The 16,134-nt window shown below is 44.8% G+C and overlaps 1 protein-coding gene across 1 annotated transcript in view; it reads right to left on the reverse strand.

Moving 5' to 3' along the window:
• Positions 1–6,429: 6,429 nt before the first annotated feature.
• The window catches only part of dmrt1 (doublesex and mab-3 related transcription factor 1), a 37,656-nt gene continuing 27,951 nt past the window's right edge, over positions 6,430–16,134 (reverse strand). The window contains exon 5 of the mRNA XM_061730730.1: positions 6,430–6,882. Within this exon, the coding sequence (XP_061586714.1) occupies positions 6,722–6,882 (161 nt within the window). The 3' untranslated portion in view covers positions 6,430–6,721. The remainder of the gene's footprint in view (positions 6,883–16,134) is intronic.

Genomic DNA, 16,134 nt, shown 5'->3' on the forward strand with positions numbered 1-16,134 from the left:
CCAAGGAGTGGAGGGGGTGAGGGGGGGCAGGTAATGTTTCCCTTCAGGCACACGGTTACACTTTCCCTGTTCAAGGGGACGGAATAAACTCTCCACGACGGGTTTTGGCTTTAGATGGCGCCTCAAATAAAAGAGCGTCCTGGAAGTTCAGGATTTCAGGAGACTAAAGCCTGAATTATGGTTCTGCGTTAAATCGACGCAGAGCCTACGGCGTAGGGTACGCGGCGACGCGCAACGTACGGGGCGTGTCGCCGCGGTACCCTACGGCGTAGGCTCTGCGTTGGTGTAACGCGGAACCATAAATCATGCATGTCCCACATGCATGTCCAGACGTCCCCAATAAAAACCGCCGGTTCAGGTTCGGGGGGGATGAGTGGCCTGGACCCAGAACCAGACCATGGCATGTAAGCGTTTCATTTATTTATCACTTCAAGGCAATTATTTATAACACGTGTTATGACACCCAATTAATGTTTCATTTAACAATAATTTCATTTAAAAAGATGAAAATAAAAATCAAACTACTCACACATGTCAGTGTTTGACAGCATGAAACCTGCGTAGATTTACTAAATTAAATTTGACAATAACTGAGGACCATTTATTCAGCCTCCTGCTTTCAAACCAGTTTGTTTATATATACATTATGTATATAGCCTATATGGGTTTTTTTTCTTCTGATTTTTTTTGTCTTTCTCTGCAACTTTTCTCAAACAGTCTTAAAACTCTGGAAACAGATATCACTAATTAAAGTAACTAAAGTAACTAAAGATGGGCTTTCAGCATCAAAAAAATAAATAAATGTGTCAAACCATAAAAACAACAACAAAAACAATTCTTTTGTTGACATCAAATTTATTTCAAATATCAGTATGGAGGGACATCATTCATCTGTAAAAACTCTCAATAAAAACGCTTAAAACAACATGTCAAAACCTGATTCCAGCCGCCGACACCCTGGTTCATGATTAAGGTTGTAATGGAGGTTAATTTCAGGACTCAACAGCGTTTGTTTTTAAACTTTGGCGAGTATTTCCTGCTCCGTTGTCTGCAGGCCTTCAGGCGGCAAAAGTGAATTCAGACAAATGGACGCTGCCTCCTCACAGCTTTTATTTTTTCCAACACAATCACACATAACTTAGATGATTAGCTCTCCACATGTAAAGGGCCTTTGGGAGCTACGTCGAGGATGCTGATATGTCCCCTCGGCCGGGCTAATAGAGGGCATTGAAACATAACACCGGACAAAGCCGGGGCCCATTTCTGACCGTAAAAAAGGTTTATTCAAGCAAATAATGGGATCCGAGCTGCGCGGCTTCCTGACAATAAGAGCACGGTAAACTTCCCCGCATGGAGCCCGTCTCCAGGGCTATTAAGCTTTTAATTGGAATATAGCAGAGGAAATTTCAAGGTGACTAGAGTGGCGATGCCGTTTGTGCCGGCCGAGCAGATTTGTGGGAGTGGGAGTCTGCGGGTGGACGCATAATAAATTTATTCAGGTTGTTCCCGGATCAAGAAAACACAAAGCGGAATAAAAGTTTATACCGCAGGCTGCACTGCTATTTCTTTTTCCAATTTGATGCACAGCAAGTTGGGTCTGCCGAGGAGCCGCCGTCGTGTTTTACGCTCTGCGCAATTAAAATAAACAACCACGTAGGTTTTATCTCACGTGAAATTCACAGATTTTTATCGCATCATCCTGCAGGACAACGTGTAAAATGATCACTGAACAAACCGAGTGAAAGTTAAACGGAAACATGACACCTGACAGAAAATGACAAAGTGAGACACGTCCTCAAAGACAAAGACGTTAAAGTCCAACATTGGATACCCGCACCGCCATTTCTGGCTTGTTTCTTTATTTATAACCTATGAGACACTTTTGGAGCAACGTTTACAGTAAAACTAGTTAAACTATGTTGAATTGTATTGACGAAGCTGCTTTGATAAATCTGATCAGGCTTGTTTCTGGTGTTTTTGGTGTAAAGTTTAGTTTGTGAGTCTAAAGTGCGGCGCGGAGAAACTCAAAATATTAAAGTTTATGAATTTACAAAAATCTGAAATTCATACTTTATGAAATTGGTCATTTTTAAGGAAAAACTTTAACTTTGCTGGAGAAAAAAAACGAAGAAAATTGTTGTGAAAACTAGTTTATGTCTTTTTTTAAATTAGGTCAAATAATCAGTGTTTTGTAAAGTCGTTCCACATTCTGAAGGTTTTCTATTCACATTTCTGTTGTCAGGCCTTGATTTCATAAAACTGAACTAGCTAAATAAAATGTTTTCAAATCTTACACTTTGGCACATTTAAAAGAAAAAACTCTTATTAAATGCTGCTTATGTTGGTTTTATATATATATATATATATATATATATATATATATATATATATATATATATATATATATATATATATATATATATATATATATATATATATATATATATATATATATACAAAAAGATCGGCACTAATAAGCTGCACTTGCCCGTGGTTCCTAACTTAAAGCGTGTTCTGGAGGGTTCTGGATTCTGTGTCGCGGCCGTTGCAGCTCTGGTTTAACACAATAATCCTGCAGTTTTGTGTCCTAAACCCGGCGTCATAAATCGTTCTGAGTCCCGCTGAGCGGTTTCAGGCCTTTCATAATGGTCGGCGCCCTGCTTCTGAGTGGACCTCCAGCTCGGAGCTGATGTTTATATGAGCGGGACGTCTGCAGAGCGGGAGGAGGGGCTGACCTCTGCTGAGCGCGCTCATTATTAGGTGCTGATTGGGGGCGTTGCTGCCACTCAGAAGTCCTGTCACAGAAGCGCTGATTTAACCCTCCCTGGGGAGGCCGGACTTCCAGCTCCTGCAGAGGAATTAGCCTGACGTCTGAATTAGCGGGTCATTCTCCACAGAAGCACATCAGTCAGACGTCACCAGGCTTCAGGAACCGCTCAGAATTGCTCTACTTTTATATTTGACTTCAATAACAGTTAAGAGAAGTAGCTTTGTGACTGATGTTCAGGATTTCACACCCTCTGACCTTAACGTAGATAAAGGCAGAACCTCCACCTGGTTCTGTCTTTATCTTGTAGCGGCTCAACGTTTTCATATCCATCGAGGTGAGCGGTTAATTTTTCATCCAGTTCACAGAACTTCTAGTTTGTTGTTTTTTCTTGTTTATTGATCAATCTATTGCTGTTGTTTACGGTTTTACGAAGGCAACTGTGCGAAAATCTTGTCCATAGACACTTTAGACAAGTTTCGGTCTCAAAAAGACATCAAGAAACATTTAAACTTCAATATGTTACAGAATCTAATCTCCACAGTTGAAGATTACATGTATTTACTTCACATCATATTGATTAGTCAGTCTTTGCCTTTACTTGATTTGCTTCAGAGCAGCAGGCCTGGATGTAGCCTCCTTAGTCGTACTCAAGCGCCAACGATAAAACTTCAACCATGACCCACGTGCGCAACTAAGATTGATTGCAGTTCCTCGAGTGGCCACAAGATACTGCAGAAGTGAGTCAACCATTGACCACAATCACATTAAAACCTTCAACTTAAGAGCAGAAATGAACATATTTACAGTCCGGTTCAAAAAACTGTTTTGGTCTCAATCTATTAATTTCACATTCAGGACGACTGAGGGGGGCGTTGTACCATGTCAGTACCATGGCGATACCCTACCCCTGTGATACCCTACCCCTGTGATACCCTACCCCAGTGATACCCTACCCCTACGATACCCTACCCCTGTGATACCCTACCCCAGTGATACCCTACCCCTACGATACCCTACCCCTGTGATACCCTACCCCAGTGATACCCTACCCCTACGATACCCTACCCCGCGATACCCTACCCTAGTGATACCCTACCCCTACAATACCCTACCCCAGAGATACCCTACCCCAGTGATACCCTTACCCTGTGATACCCTACCCCTGCAATACCCTACCCCTGTGATACCCTACCCCTGCAATACCCTACCCCAGTGGTACCCTACCCCAGTTATACCCTACCCGTGCAAAACCCTACCCCAGTGATACCCTACCCCTGCAAAACCCTACCCCAGTGATACCCTACCCCTGCAAAACCCTACCCCAGTGATACCCTACCCCTGCAAAACCCTACCCCAGTGATACCCTACCCCAGTGATACCCTACCCCAGCGATACCCTACCCCAGTGATACCCTACCCCTACGATACCCTACCCCAGTGATACCCTACCCCAGTGATACCCTACCCCTATGATACCCTACCCCTACGATACCCTACCCCTGCGATACCCTACCCCTACGATACCCTACCCTAGTGATACCCTACCCCAGTGATACCCTACCCCTGCAATACCCTACCCCAGTGATACCCTACCCCAGTGATACCCTACCCCTGCGGTTTATACGGTTTATACGACACGCTGACGGTTAAAAATTCTGCGTCAACCAATTTTAATAATCGATGTTATTGATAATGTTGAGGCATCATCTTCATCAGACCAACAGAATCACTTATAATGTAATTGCTCTTTGTGATTTACCAACAGCATTATTTGGTATTGTAATTTGAATTTGTTTAATTGTTCATCCCTACCATCTTCTCTCCACCGAACACGTAAACAGTTTGATTTTCCTCCCTCACCTCTGAGCTTACAGGCTTGTTGTCGGTAAAGCGCTGCCATCACTCCAGCGGGGGGTGTCACGGCGGGATCTGAGCAGATTTTATCTATTATGGGAGGCGGTGATGGATGGAGGCCGAGGCAGCTCAAGGAAAGCCAACCCTGTGACACTTTCTCCCCTTCGCCGTACGCAGCAGCTACAGAAGGGCAAGGCAGCGGCAGCCGGTCGCCCCTGACAACCGTGATAAAATGGCCTTCCTTAACTAAACTCGTAAAGCACGCGGCGATAAAACTCAATCTTCTGTAAAATCCAATTAAGTCATTATCTGACTGATTGTATCTTTAATTGAAAACAGAAGTGACAGTAAATTTCTGTGATATATCAGGATCAATCGATACTGCCGTACAATCTAGTCTCGAGAGGTGATTTATAATGTCAGAGCCTTATAGGTAACTCCACATTCTTCTCTCTAAAACCACTGGTGGATGAAATTAAGAGTAAGTGCGTTTCATAAAAAAACAAGATGGTCACGTTATTGATTACAACGAATGGGGCAGAATCCAATGAACGTCCTAACACTTCAGCGCAAAAAAAATACAAGTAATTTTCTTGGTCTGTGTTATATTGTTGTTCTGAGCACAACATTCACACTCCATCACCTCAGAGCGCTTTTATTTTCCTAAAACTTGTAGCGACATAAACTCCAGCGTGCCGCATCAGTTTGGTTGCTTTTCCTGTTGAAAACGTGCAGTTTGCAACATCTCCGATGTTGAGGCCCCCGTCTGGCTCTGGGATCCAACAAGCTTTCGAACCGGTCTTAACGGACTCTCAGCAGGACTCACTAAGGAGTGATATGTCTGGAGCCTGAGTGCAAGTTCTTCTCACTCCCAATAAACCTACCAGATCTTTGCCCAGCAAAGCTCCAGAAACAGGAGTTCATCTGATTTTCATACATCCTGCTACGATAAGTTTAACATTCAGCACAAAAATATCTAAAACACTGGCAAGAGAACAAGTCCTGAACATTTGAAGGTTCGATCCTTGAAATATACAACACAACGCTGTAAATGACGAGCTGCCTGCGTTAGCCCCCTCCAGTGCAAGGTTGTGCCGGAGTGAGAAGTTGTAAACAATAACCTCTGTGTGCAGAGCTAAACTCCAGGAACCAAAGGGTTAAATATACAATAGACATGCAAATCTGGAATAAACGACGCCATAAATAAGCAGCTGGCGCTCATCTCCCGGCGCCACAGCGGAGGGAGTGGTGATTCATGTCTCACCTGTGTTTGTCGTCTTCCTCGCTGCAGCTCCGGGTGTTTCAGTCCGCGGGACCGCCATCGATGCAAACAACACTTTTATGTGTTTAGTTTGCCCGCCGTGTCGGCCCAACGTTACCTCGGCTATCTAGGTCAAGCAAAGTCTGGTCTCACCTGCACGTCGCAGTGAAGATTTGAGGTCAAAGTTCGAGGTACAGATAAGTCTGGACTTCAACCGCACTCAGGATTTGTGATCCATTTTGCTGTGAAGTTGCAGAGATCTGGTTTTAAAAGGCCTGCAGGTCCTCTACAGACCACCAGGGTCTGGATCCGGACCACCAGAGTCTGGATCCAGACCTGCAGGTCCTCTACAGACCACCGGGGTCTGGATCTAGACCACCAGGGTCTGGCTCCAGACCTGCAGGTCCTCTACAGACCACCGGGGTCTGGATCTAGACCTAGTCCAGCATAAAGAACCGACCCAAACAAAGATTGAAGTTGGACACCAAAGAACAGAAACTGTTGACACGGAGCTGAAAGCGACATGAAGCCTTTATTCTTTTGCGTTCAGTTGATTTTTCTTGAATCTACATAAAAACATGACTCTGTTCAAGCTCAAACAATTAGCTGCAGTCTGGATCGAATCAGTCGTCTCAGACGCACTCGTCATCACGTTTCACATCGTCTCTGCAAACAGCCACTGCTTCCCAAAGACGTCTAACTGCTGGGTCCGCGGCGGGAACTGGCTTCGACCGCGGCGCCAGCTTCTTAAGACTAAAAAGGAACTAAAGAAACCAAACACGAGAACAACCTGCCGTGGCAGGGAACCGTTTCCCTGGGACGTCTCAGGCCCGGCTTTTACTTGTCGGCGCCGTCGTCGTCGATGGGGTCCACGGTGAAGGTGGTCGCGTGGCTGCCCGACTCGCACTCCGCCTTGGCGTCGGCGGTGACCAGAGAGCCGATGGAGCGGTAGGTCATGGACGAGTCGTGACCGGCGGCGAAGCCGCTGGGAGAGAAAGCTGCAGAAAGAGAGAGGAAATAGAGATTATCATGTTCGAATCAAATCTTTGTAAAGCCGGTATTCATCCTTAAAATACTCTTCATTTTACATTTTTTTCCTAAAACCCCCCTGATGACCTCCACAGAGCTGAGATCGGAGCACAAACCTCCAGCGGCGTCACCAGAAAACGTCTTGAGGAGTGCTTTTGAAGTACTTTTTGGTGCCATGTTGCAAAGGGGCGGAGCTAACAGGCCTGAAACACGCCCACCTGATGTCAATCACAGATATGTAAATGTGGCTGGTTTATCTTGTACCAACCTGTGATGCTTAATATGCATTAATGTGCATTAATGTCATTTGTAGCGTTGCTTCCAACTAGGGCTGGGCGATATATCGAGATTTTAATATATATCGATATATTTTCAAACACGATATGGTACGAGACAATATCGTTTATATCGATTTTTAATTTATTTATTTTTTTTACTTTTTTTTTTTTAATGATTTTGATATTGCTTATTTTGTGACAAATTGACTTGAATGTTTTATTTGAGATTTGCACAAATGTTTTGTTATTTGCACAACTGTCAACCTCAGTGGAAAAGTCTGCCTGTTACTGTCTACATTGTATTAATTGCACAGTGTATTTTAATTTAATTGTTATGCAGGAAAGGGATATTTGTTTATTTTATTCAAGAAGCATTTTTATTCTATATATGCAGGCAGTTTATTTTTATTTCATTTGTTTTATACATTTTGATATTGTGCAGACCTCTGTTAACAAAGGTACCTGTGTGACATTTGGCACGAGGCTTTGTATTAAAACTGACTGTTTTTTTAAGGGTTTGCCTCAGAAAAAAATGAAGCTAACAGAGATGCTATGCTATAATGCTTTGGGGGAAACCCCAATTATGGCAGAGAAAAAATATCGAGATATATATCGAGTATCGCCATTCAGCTAGAAAATATCGAGATATGACTTTTGGTCCATATCGCCCAGCCCTACTTCCAAAAATAATATCCTAATCAATATCTGATCACGTCTTAGTATAAAACCTCAGAGAGCAGCAATAATTGACCCTTTGTCAGCCTTCTGATTGGTCCCTGACTGACCAATCAGAAAAATCCTTCTCCCTCGCTAACTCCGGGCAGAATATGCGGTTGGACAAAACAGCCGTCTCTCTCGTTCACATCAGTGGAAAAAGCGTATTTTTTACTTGCCTTGTATCGAAATTTAAATCACTGGATTCCTTTTTTTGAAACTTTGTATTAGTAAAAGGACACTTGTAGTGTCGCGAGGGTGCAACGTATTTTTATCCCCAAACTGGCAGATATCCGTACCACCAAAACAAAGTCGGCTCGGCAGCAGCTACAACCTATAGCTACAACCGCGAAAGAGTTTACTTATTTGTTTATCTTAAAATGGTTAAGTGGTGTGTTTGGGGCACTGGTAAAAAAGAGAATCACAGGAATACTGTTAGGAATGAGGTTGCAGTGGACCCAGGAGTTCCAAAAAAACTATGATTTATTAACAAAAAGCGCTGCAAAAACACCCGAACATGAACGTTACAAAGTGCAAAAACGTGAGCTGAAAACACGGAGGAACAAACAGTACGGACCAGCAGGGAGCAACGGGAAAACAAGACCAGATATACAGAAGGGTTAACAAGACACAGGTGCAGACGATCAGGGCAGATGGGAAACAGGAAAATCAAACCAGAACTGAAACACAAAGACACGGGCCCTAGCGGGCTTCAAAATAAAACAGGAAACCAGCAAAACCATAACAAATACATTTCATCCCAAAACCAACTGTAAATTATGAAGAATGTCTGCTTTGGATAAATGTGGACGGCCGCACTCGCAGTTCAACCCTTCCCCGAAAGCCTCCGTTTTCAAACTCACCTGAAGTGTTCCTTTTTATCTATATCTAGTTGCTGGAAGTGGATGGGAGAGATAACAGTTTTGTCCGACCTAGCAACGGGGGCGGGGCTTGAGAAAGGGTCAATTAAGGTTTTTTTTTTTTATATTTTTATCCCCGATTTTTTACCCATTTTATCACCCAGTGCTCCTACCTAATTGGTCCTGGGCATTGCTCCTTCTACCAACCCCGGGAGGGCCCTGCACTGAGCTCAGGTCTCCTCCTTAACCTGAGGAGTGAGCAGGCCGCTTCTTTTCACCAGACAGGGTGAGGCTTCTCCGGCTGGACGTAGTGTGTGGAAGGATCACGTTATTCCGGCCGGATCCTCCCCACCCCATCTGGTGCCCCGGTTGGTCAGAGGGGGCATGTTTTTGTGAGGGTAGCTCACATTAGCTACCCAAGGGAACACGGGGAGAACATGCAAAAGAAAGGCCCTTTCTCCAACCCCACCCAGGGTGTGGGCACTGAAGTCATGGGGGAACTAACACGCACTTCAGCGCCCACAGCGTCCCCGGCGGGAATTTAACCCAGGACCTTCTTGCTGTGAGACGGCTGCACTACCAGCTGCGACACCGTGCCCCTGTCAATTAAGGTTTTTAAGCCGAAAGAAAAGAAGGATGCGAGCTGTGATATGTGGGCAACCCCAAGTACCCCCTCAGGGTTTAAGAGGGTACGCTGCTGATCCTCATCACCGATGACCGGATCATCAGCAGCTGTGCAGACATCTGTAGAAGCAGATGTTTGTTGCTCTGGAGCAGTCAGGTGTGTGTTAACACAATGCCAAGAGGGAAAGACATCAGCGGCCCGTTTAGAGAAGCAGCTGTTGCTGCACATTAGTCTGGAGAGAGTTATGAGACCGTAACGTTCAGCATCAGACGGTCTGCATTAGTGTTTGGTTGATTAAAAAAAAAAAAACCCCTACTATTATTGATTTAATTTTAAATGTTTTGTCTGAAATTAATTAATCAAATAGTCTGAGTGTTGCATTACTATTATTATTATATTATTAATTAACACTTGCTTGTTCTTTTTAATGTTTTATCTCTGACGTGGTTCAAAATTATTATTGTTTTATTAAAATTAGAAGTCATCGGATGAATCAATACTTAAATTGATCACGTGTGTGCTGTAAAGATCAGAGGAATGAATCCCGGAGAAGCCGACGCCCGCAGACACGTACAACATTTAATTAAGAAAACAGACGTTTCATTAGGTTTCCAGATGTAATTAAACCAGCAGTAATCTTTTAAGGTGCAGCGTCGGGGACGGAGATGTAGCCGCCTCTCAAGCCTCCTCTCCTTTCCTCAGCAGCGCCGGGAGGAACACCGACTCATTTTTCTCCTCATTAACTTCCTGATTGGTTTCGGACTCCAGTTTTTGCCCGTCTGCAGTTTGTCACCGGTTCTGACCTGACAGCCGGATCGTTAATACTAATGTTTGTGTAGCTAAGTGCGCCGCTCTTCCTCCATCCCTCGCCGCCGGACTCGTACAGCAATAACAGGCGGCAGCTCGCTGTTAATTCGCCGCCTGTTCATCAGCAGGAAATCTACGATGTAATTAAAGGCTGGAAGCAACCGGACGGGTTAGTTTTAGTGGGGACGTTAAATCACGACACACTGTGGTACACGTGTCCTGCAGCTGGCGCCATTCTGCTCCGCTGTTTAATCCAGATTGATGTCGGGAGCTGAAACGGCACCAGGACTTCTTCTCAATTAGCCGTCCGGCACCTGTGGGTCACTAATTAACACGTCGTCCTCATTTTTATCCTCGTTTTCAGACAAACGTTAGACGCGAGTGTCATCGCATGTCATCAGGTCTCCTACGGACCGGCTCAGAAGAACCGTGAGGTAACTTTGTACCGAGAACGTCCTAAAATCATCATCTGATTTCTGCTGCTCTTCAACGTCTTCCTGCCGAAGCTCCTCCCTCACGTTGAGGGGGCGTGTTATCACAATCAAAATAACTTGAACTCTGAACTCTGATATAAACACGCCCCTGACATCATGTCAGCCAGTGAGCTGAGTGACTTCCTGGTCGTACTGTGACATCACAAACTGTTTCTGCATCCAGCCCAGCCCCCGGGTCTGGCACTCAGAAGGCGCGCCGATTTTTTCCAGTGGCCAGCCGCGGTACTGCAACCAAAAATCCCATGGGGCCCAGAAAGCTTTTTTCCCATAGACCGCAATAGTAAAAGAGAAGCCTCTAAAACTGTTCACAGGACACCTCCAGCTGAAATCACCGGCAATTACTAATCTTTGTATTCTATATTTTTAAGTCATGGACTTTATATCCGTCAAAAATGTTTTATAACGGCCAGAAAAGTCAAAGAAAAGTCTCTTTCTGGGCGTGACGTCACGGCTGACGTCACAGCCGTGTCCGTGCATTCCACGGATGTTTATATTAATATATATCATGTAATTATATTATATTAATACATTGATAATATATGTAATACTGTACATGTAATAATATACATGAATTAATATATTATATTAATACATATTATATGCATTGAAATGAATGGGCGGCCATTTTCGATCTCCCATCCAGATTTTATAAATAGATCCATGATCCAGCCGCCACGCTTTCAACTCCACCCAACTTCCTGCAGAGGGCAGGGGGTGGAGTCAAGTCAAGAGGCTGACTCCGCCCCCTAAAACCAGAGCAATATTTTCTCTGCCTGCTGATGCAAAAATGCATTCTGGGATACTTTGCTGTTTGAAGTCAACACAAGTCTGCACTGATGCATCCTGTGTAAATTAGGCAGAGCCACAACACATCTGGAGATCTGGACCGTAATGGACTTTGAGCTGGACCAGAACGTCGCTGAGAAGCGGCCGACGGCATCCCCTGCGGAGCGGGATGGGCCCAACGATTAACGCTTAAATGATGATCAAAAAAATAAAAAAGGAACTTTTTAATTGTTTTCAAAATCTTGCTGACATTTGTTTTTGCAGCGTCACCTCCCCGACCTGTCCCGACGGAGCTCCACGCCAAATCTGAACCAAAATCTGAAACCAAGAAATAAAAACTCTAGTGTGCGATCAGTTCTAAAGCCATCGTTGTGGTCGTGACGAACCAGCGTTAGTCACGTTTGTGTAAAACTGAATCATTCAGGAGCCAATGAGCTGCTGGATCTCGACTAGGACCCGCCCACAAGCTGTAGACGCTGCGCTGATTTGACTCGTTCCAGAATTTAAACCGTATGAAGAAAAAAGGCCACAAGACAACTCAGAAACGGCGATGGCGGGGAAAGGACGCCCGGTTTGAGCTTTTCCCTTCCTGATTTTGTTTCAGGACACATTAGTCGTTTAAATTGACGCCACGAAGCTTAAACATCATTAACGCGTAACAACTGGGATTACTTCCCGTGTCCCGGGCTCAGGTCCGGGCTTTACCTGCCGCCGATGTGAGAACGTTCATCGGGCCGCGTGAACTCCTGCCCTTTTTCTTTGTCACTCAGCGCTCTATATAAGATTTCCCAACTATTAAACAGTCTTTGTGTGGAATAACAAAAGGAAGTTTTTTTTTTTCCCCTTCCACCTCCCACAGGAAAAAAGAGGAGGGTGTGAATGAAGGTGCTGCTGCCAGGGAGCGAACAAAAGCCCAGATGTGAGAGGAGATGGTAATTCAGCCTGATCCAGAGAGGATAAGCTCCCCATGAGGGTTTCATCCCCCGTACAGAGGTCATGGGGGTAGATAACGCTTAAATAAACACTCACACAGCCAGTGTGTGCACACGTCACCCCCGACTGTACGGAGGGAGACGTAACTCCTGATGAACACTTCCTAATGAAGCGTGCTTTAGAGACTCTAAGATGACTAATTTAACATGAACATATCCTAAAAACTGCAGGATGTATGAATGGATTCAGTATAAAATTAAAGACTCCGCCCACAGGTACAACCTGGACTTCAGGAAGTTGGAATGACTGGACCGGGCTCTGGGTGTCGTGAGACTCTACCTGGAAGGTTTACCTGAGCGCCTGTCACATGACAAGGTTGTCCCGGGATTAAATGACTCCCATTAAATGGATACGAGGTGTATTTGGCCCGTTTCAGAGGGTCCCATGTGTGTCCGACTGAGGATGACCCTTGGAGATATGGGCGTCGGCCTCTCTGGGAATGACGGCTCATCATCGGGGCCCAGCAGGACTTAATGGTCCAGAACCGCCGGCCGTAGAGCACCCGGGCCGGCGGGAGGCTTTAAACACTGAGCAGTGAACGGTGGAGAGACTCAGCTGACGTCCACAACACAGACCTTCATCCTCCACGTCCACACTATCCATCGATGATGCTGTTACCATGGTGCACGTGTTCGGGTGGAGCATCCTCCATCGTTAAGAGTAGCTGAGATATGTTTTACTTAAATTACTGAATTGCTTAATTTCTTACAGAGACGGTTACGTCCAGGAAGTCAGTTCCTTAAAACCTGGGGGGGTTCTGGCTGCAGAGCTTTATTATCAAGTTGTCTCAACTTAAAAACAATGATTTTTTTTTATCGATCTGAAGAAGAATTATTGTTGTACTGCGACACGAAGTGAGCTGAGAGTTAAATATGGATGCTGAACGAGTTATTTCTCAACGCTACGTCGCAGGTTTCTCCGTCAGAGATGCACAGTTTTAAACATTTAGACCCATAACTGATAATTAAGCACCTGTGCATCATTGATACCGATAACCGATCGGCTCATATTTAATATTCTTATAATCTGCAGCCGGTTCAGCTCGGAGATTAAAAAGATGTAAGATGCAGGGGTGACAAATGAAAACCTTGGGGGATCAGGTTCCGGACCCCTCACATGATCATCTATTCAGTCGGGGGGACGAAGCCACGATCCTCCACAAGCGATCAATTACAGGACGAACGTGGGATGCTCCGGGTCAAACGCCATCAAACGGTTGTGGCAAAGGTGAATTTGTGAAAGTCGCGTATATTACACTTTTATACAAATTAAATTTGAGACATGAGGTTGGCCACTGTTTATATTAATAGTAATAAAAAGAAAACAGTCTGATAGATGCTCTGCATCCCTAAAACATTATATATACATATATATATATATATATATAAATAAGTGGGACTCTGCAACTACTACTACTGTCATTTAGCAGATGCTTTTATCCAAAGAGACTTACATCTGGGAGAACAAACACACCAACTGCGGCTCGCTAACTCATGAACGTGTCAGAATGAGACAAACAAATGCGTCTTCTCCTCAGTTAAACTTTCCTTCCGTCTACGCCTCAGCTACCGCCAATTTTAGGCTACATCAAACACCTTAATCAGCGGCCTGCAGAGTCAATAAAAGCTATTCATTTTTTTGTGTGTGTGCAATTAAAGCGTCCACTCATTTGTCCCTCTCGCGTCCCGCTGAGACGACTGTTCAAAGAGATGCATTAGGGGAGTCAGTGAGCACTTAAAGGCTCATTATCTGCCGGTGGGGCTACTGGGCGTCGGGGCCGGGCCCGGCTGACAGAAGGCGTCAAGTGTCGAGGTCAGAGGCTAATTAAGCAGAGAGGAACCTTTGCTCCCGCGCTGTTAACCAATCTGTCCCCGCTGAAGATGAGCGCCGGGGAGGCGTGACGCGGCCGTCGCCCCTCGTGCTAAATCCTCATTTCAGATACTGTGCCCCATCAGCTCACAAAATGGCCCGTCAGTCCATCACCGGGCTTTCTGACGTGATCCGACCGAGAGTTATGGATATGCAATAATGAGCTGAGGCGGCCGGTCGATATCCGCGTGACTTTTCTATCATTACACTTTAAACTAGAGATTCATCGTGCGTTGACAGGGTAAGAAAAATGCCAGAGTAAAGGACACAGGAGGAGTGAAATATATCGCTATAGAAAGGAGGACGCCTCTCATGGGCGCTAAAGCTGCCAGATGTGTTTATGCAAGTCGTTGAGGCGTTTCAGGGAGCAACATCAGCCGCTCACAGCTACCTCCAGAAACTAAACACCAGATCCCCGTCAGGTAAGACGCTAGGGCTGTTCGATTTTGCCCAAAAATAAAATCTCGATTTTTTTCTCTCAAAATCCGATTTTCGATTACGATTACAATTATTTTGTGAATTGACAAAAGGCAAAGAAATGATCCTTCATGGGATTTCAACCCATGAAGGAGGTAGAGGTGTGTAATGTCACTCATTACATTTGCTATTCACATTTGCAAGTTTTTTGCAAGGAACACGAGCCGGTCTACCGCATCTGGCTTGAGGGATGCCCGGTGGCAACGCCCCCTCCTACACTAAAGAGCCTCTCCGATGGGGCACTAGTCGCAGGTATTGAGAGGTATTTCCATCAATCATTAATATGGTATGAATCATTAATATGTGTGCAGACAAGGTAAAAAAAAAAAAAAAAGTGAAAAAATCGATTTTACGATTTTCACGTTTTAACATCGTTCTAATTACATAATCGCGATTACGATTTAAAATCGATTAATCGAACAGCCCTATAAGACGCAATCAGAATCAGAAAGAAGTTTATTGTCAAGTAGTTTAACACACACAAGGAAATTGTTGTGGTGATTGGTGCAATACAAAAGAGCAAATAATATTGAAGGAAAAAATGTACAACAAGTTGGTTCTAAAGTGCCGGAGTAATGAGAACTGAGACGGTCCAGGATCTTCAATAAAATCTGGGTGACATCACAGAGGGTTGTCCGGTTCTTCTTAGGTACCGACAGCAGAACTAAACCCAAAACGACGAGAGACCTCTCTGTGACTGGCGTCCAACCCTCTACAAAAGCGGCTCTGGTTGGACGTCCATGTGAGGTGGAGCCTGAGCCGCTCCAGGCTCTCTGGGCTCTCTGGGCTCTCGGAGCGGGACTTGGCGAGGTGTCGGTGTGTGCGTGAGTGATTAAAGCCAGAGAGAGGATAAGAGGACATAAACAACTCCGGCCCGGCTGTTTAACGTCTCCGCAGCCCCGGGCCGGCGTTAATGGTGGTGTTGTACAGCACATTACTGTGGCACTCGTGTCCCGAGCCGACCATTACGCCGGCGTTTAGTCTGTCCTCGACCCCGCAGGCCCTCGTGGCGAGCAAGGGAACCCGACACGCTGCACGACTCTTCCTCTGTAATCAAGGAGCACACGTGCGAGGAGACCTCCTGCGGCATTTCTAGGCCCGTGTTGAAAACATCGATTTTCCAATTCTAAATCGATTCTCATATTAATTCCTAAAAATCAATTTGTATGTCTAAAGATCGATTTTTTTTCATCATTACATTACAACTTTTGGTATTTTTTTATTTATGGCCAAAAAAGGAATGTTTTGTTGGACACGAGAATAATTGGTGCCATGTTCTTGCCTTTAAATATGTTTAAAGGTATGAAAACATTAACGT

This window comes from Cololabis saira, chromosome 9 (assembly GCF_033807715.1).
Source record: "Cololabis saira isolate AMF1-May2022 chromosome 9, fColSai1.1, whole genome shotgun sequence".
NCBI classification, from domain to species: Eukaryota; Metazoa; Chordata; class Actinopteri; order Beloniformes; family Belonidae; genus Cololabis; species Cololabis saira.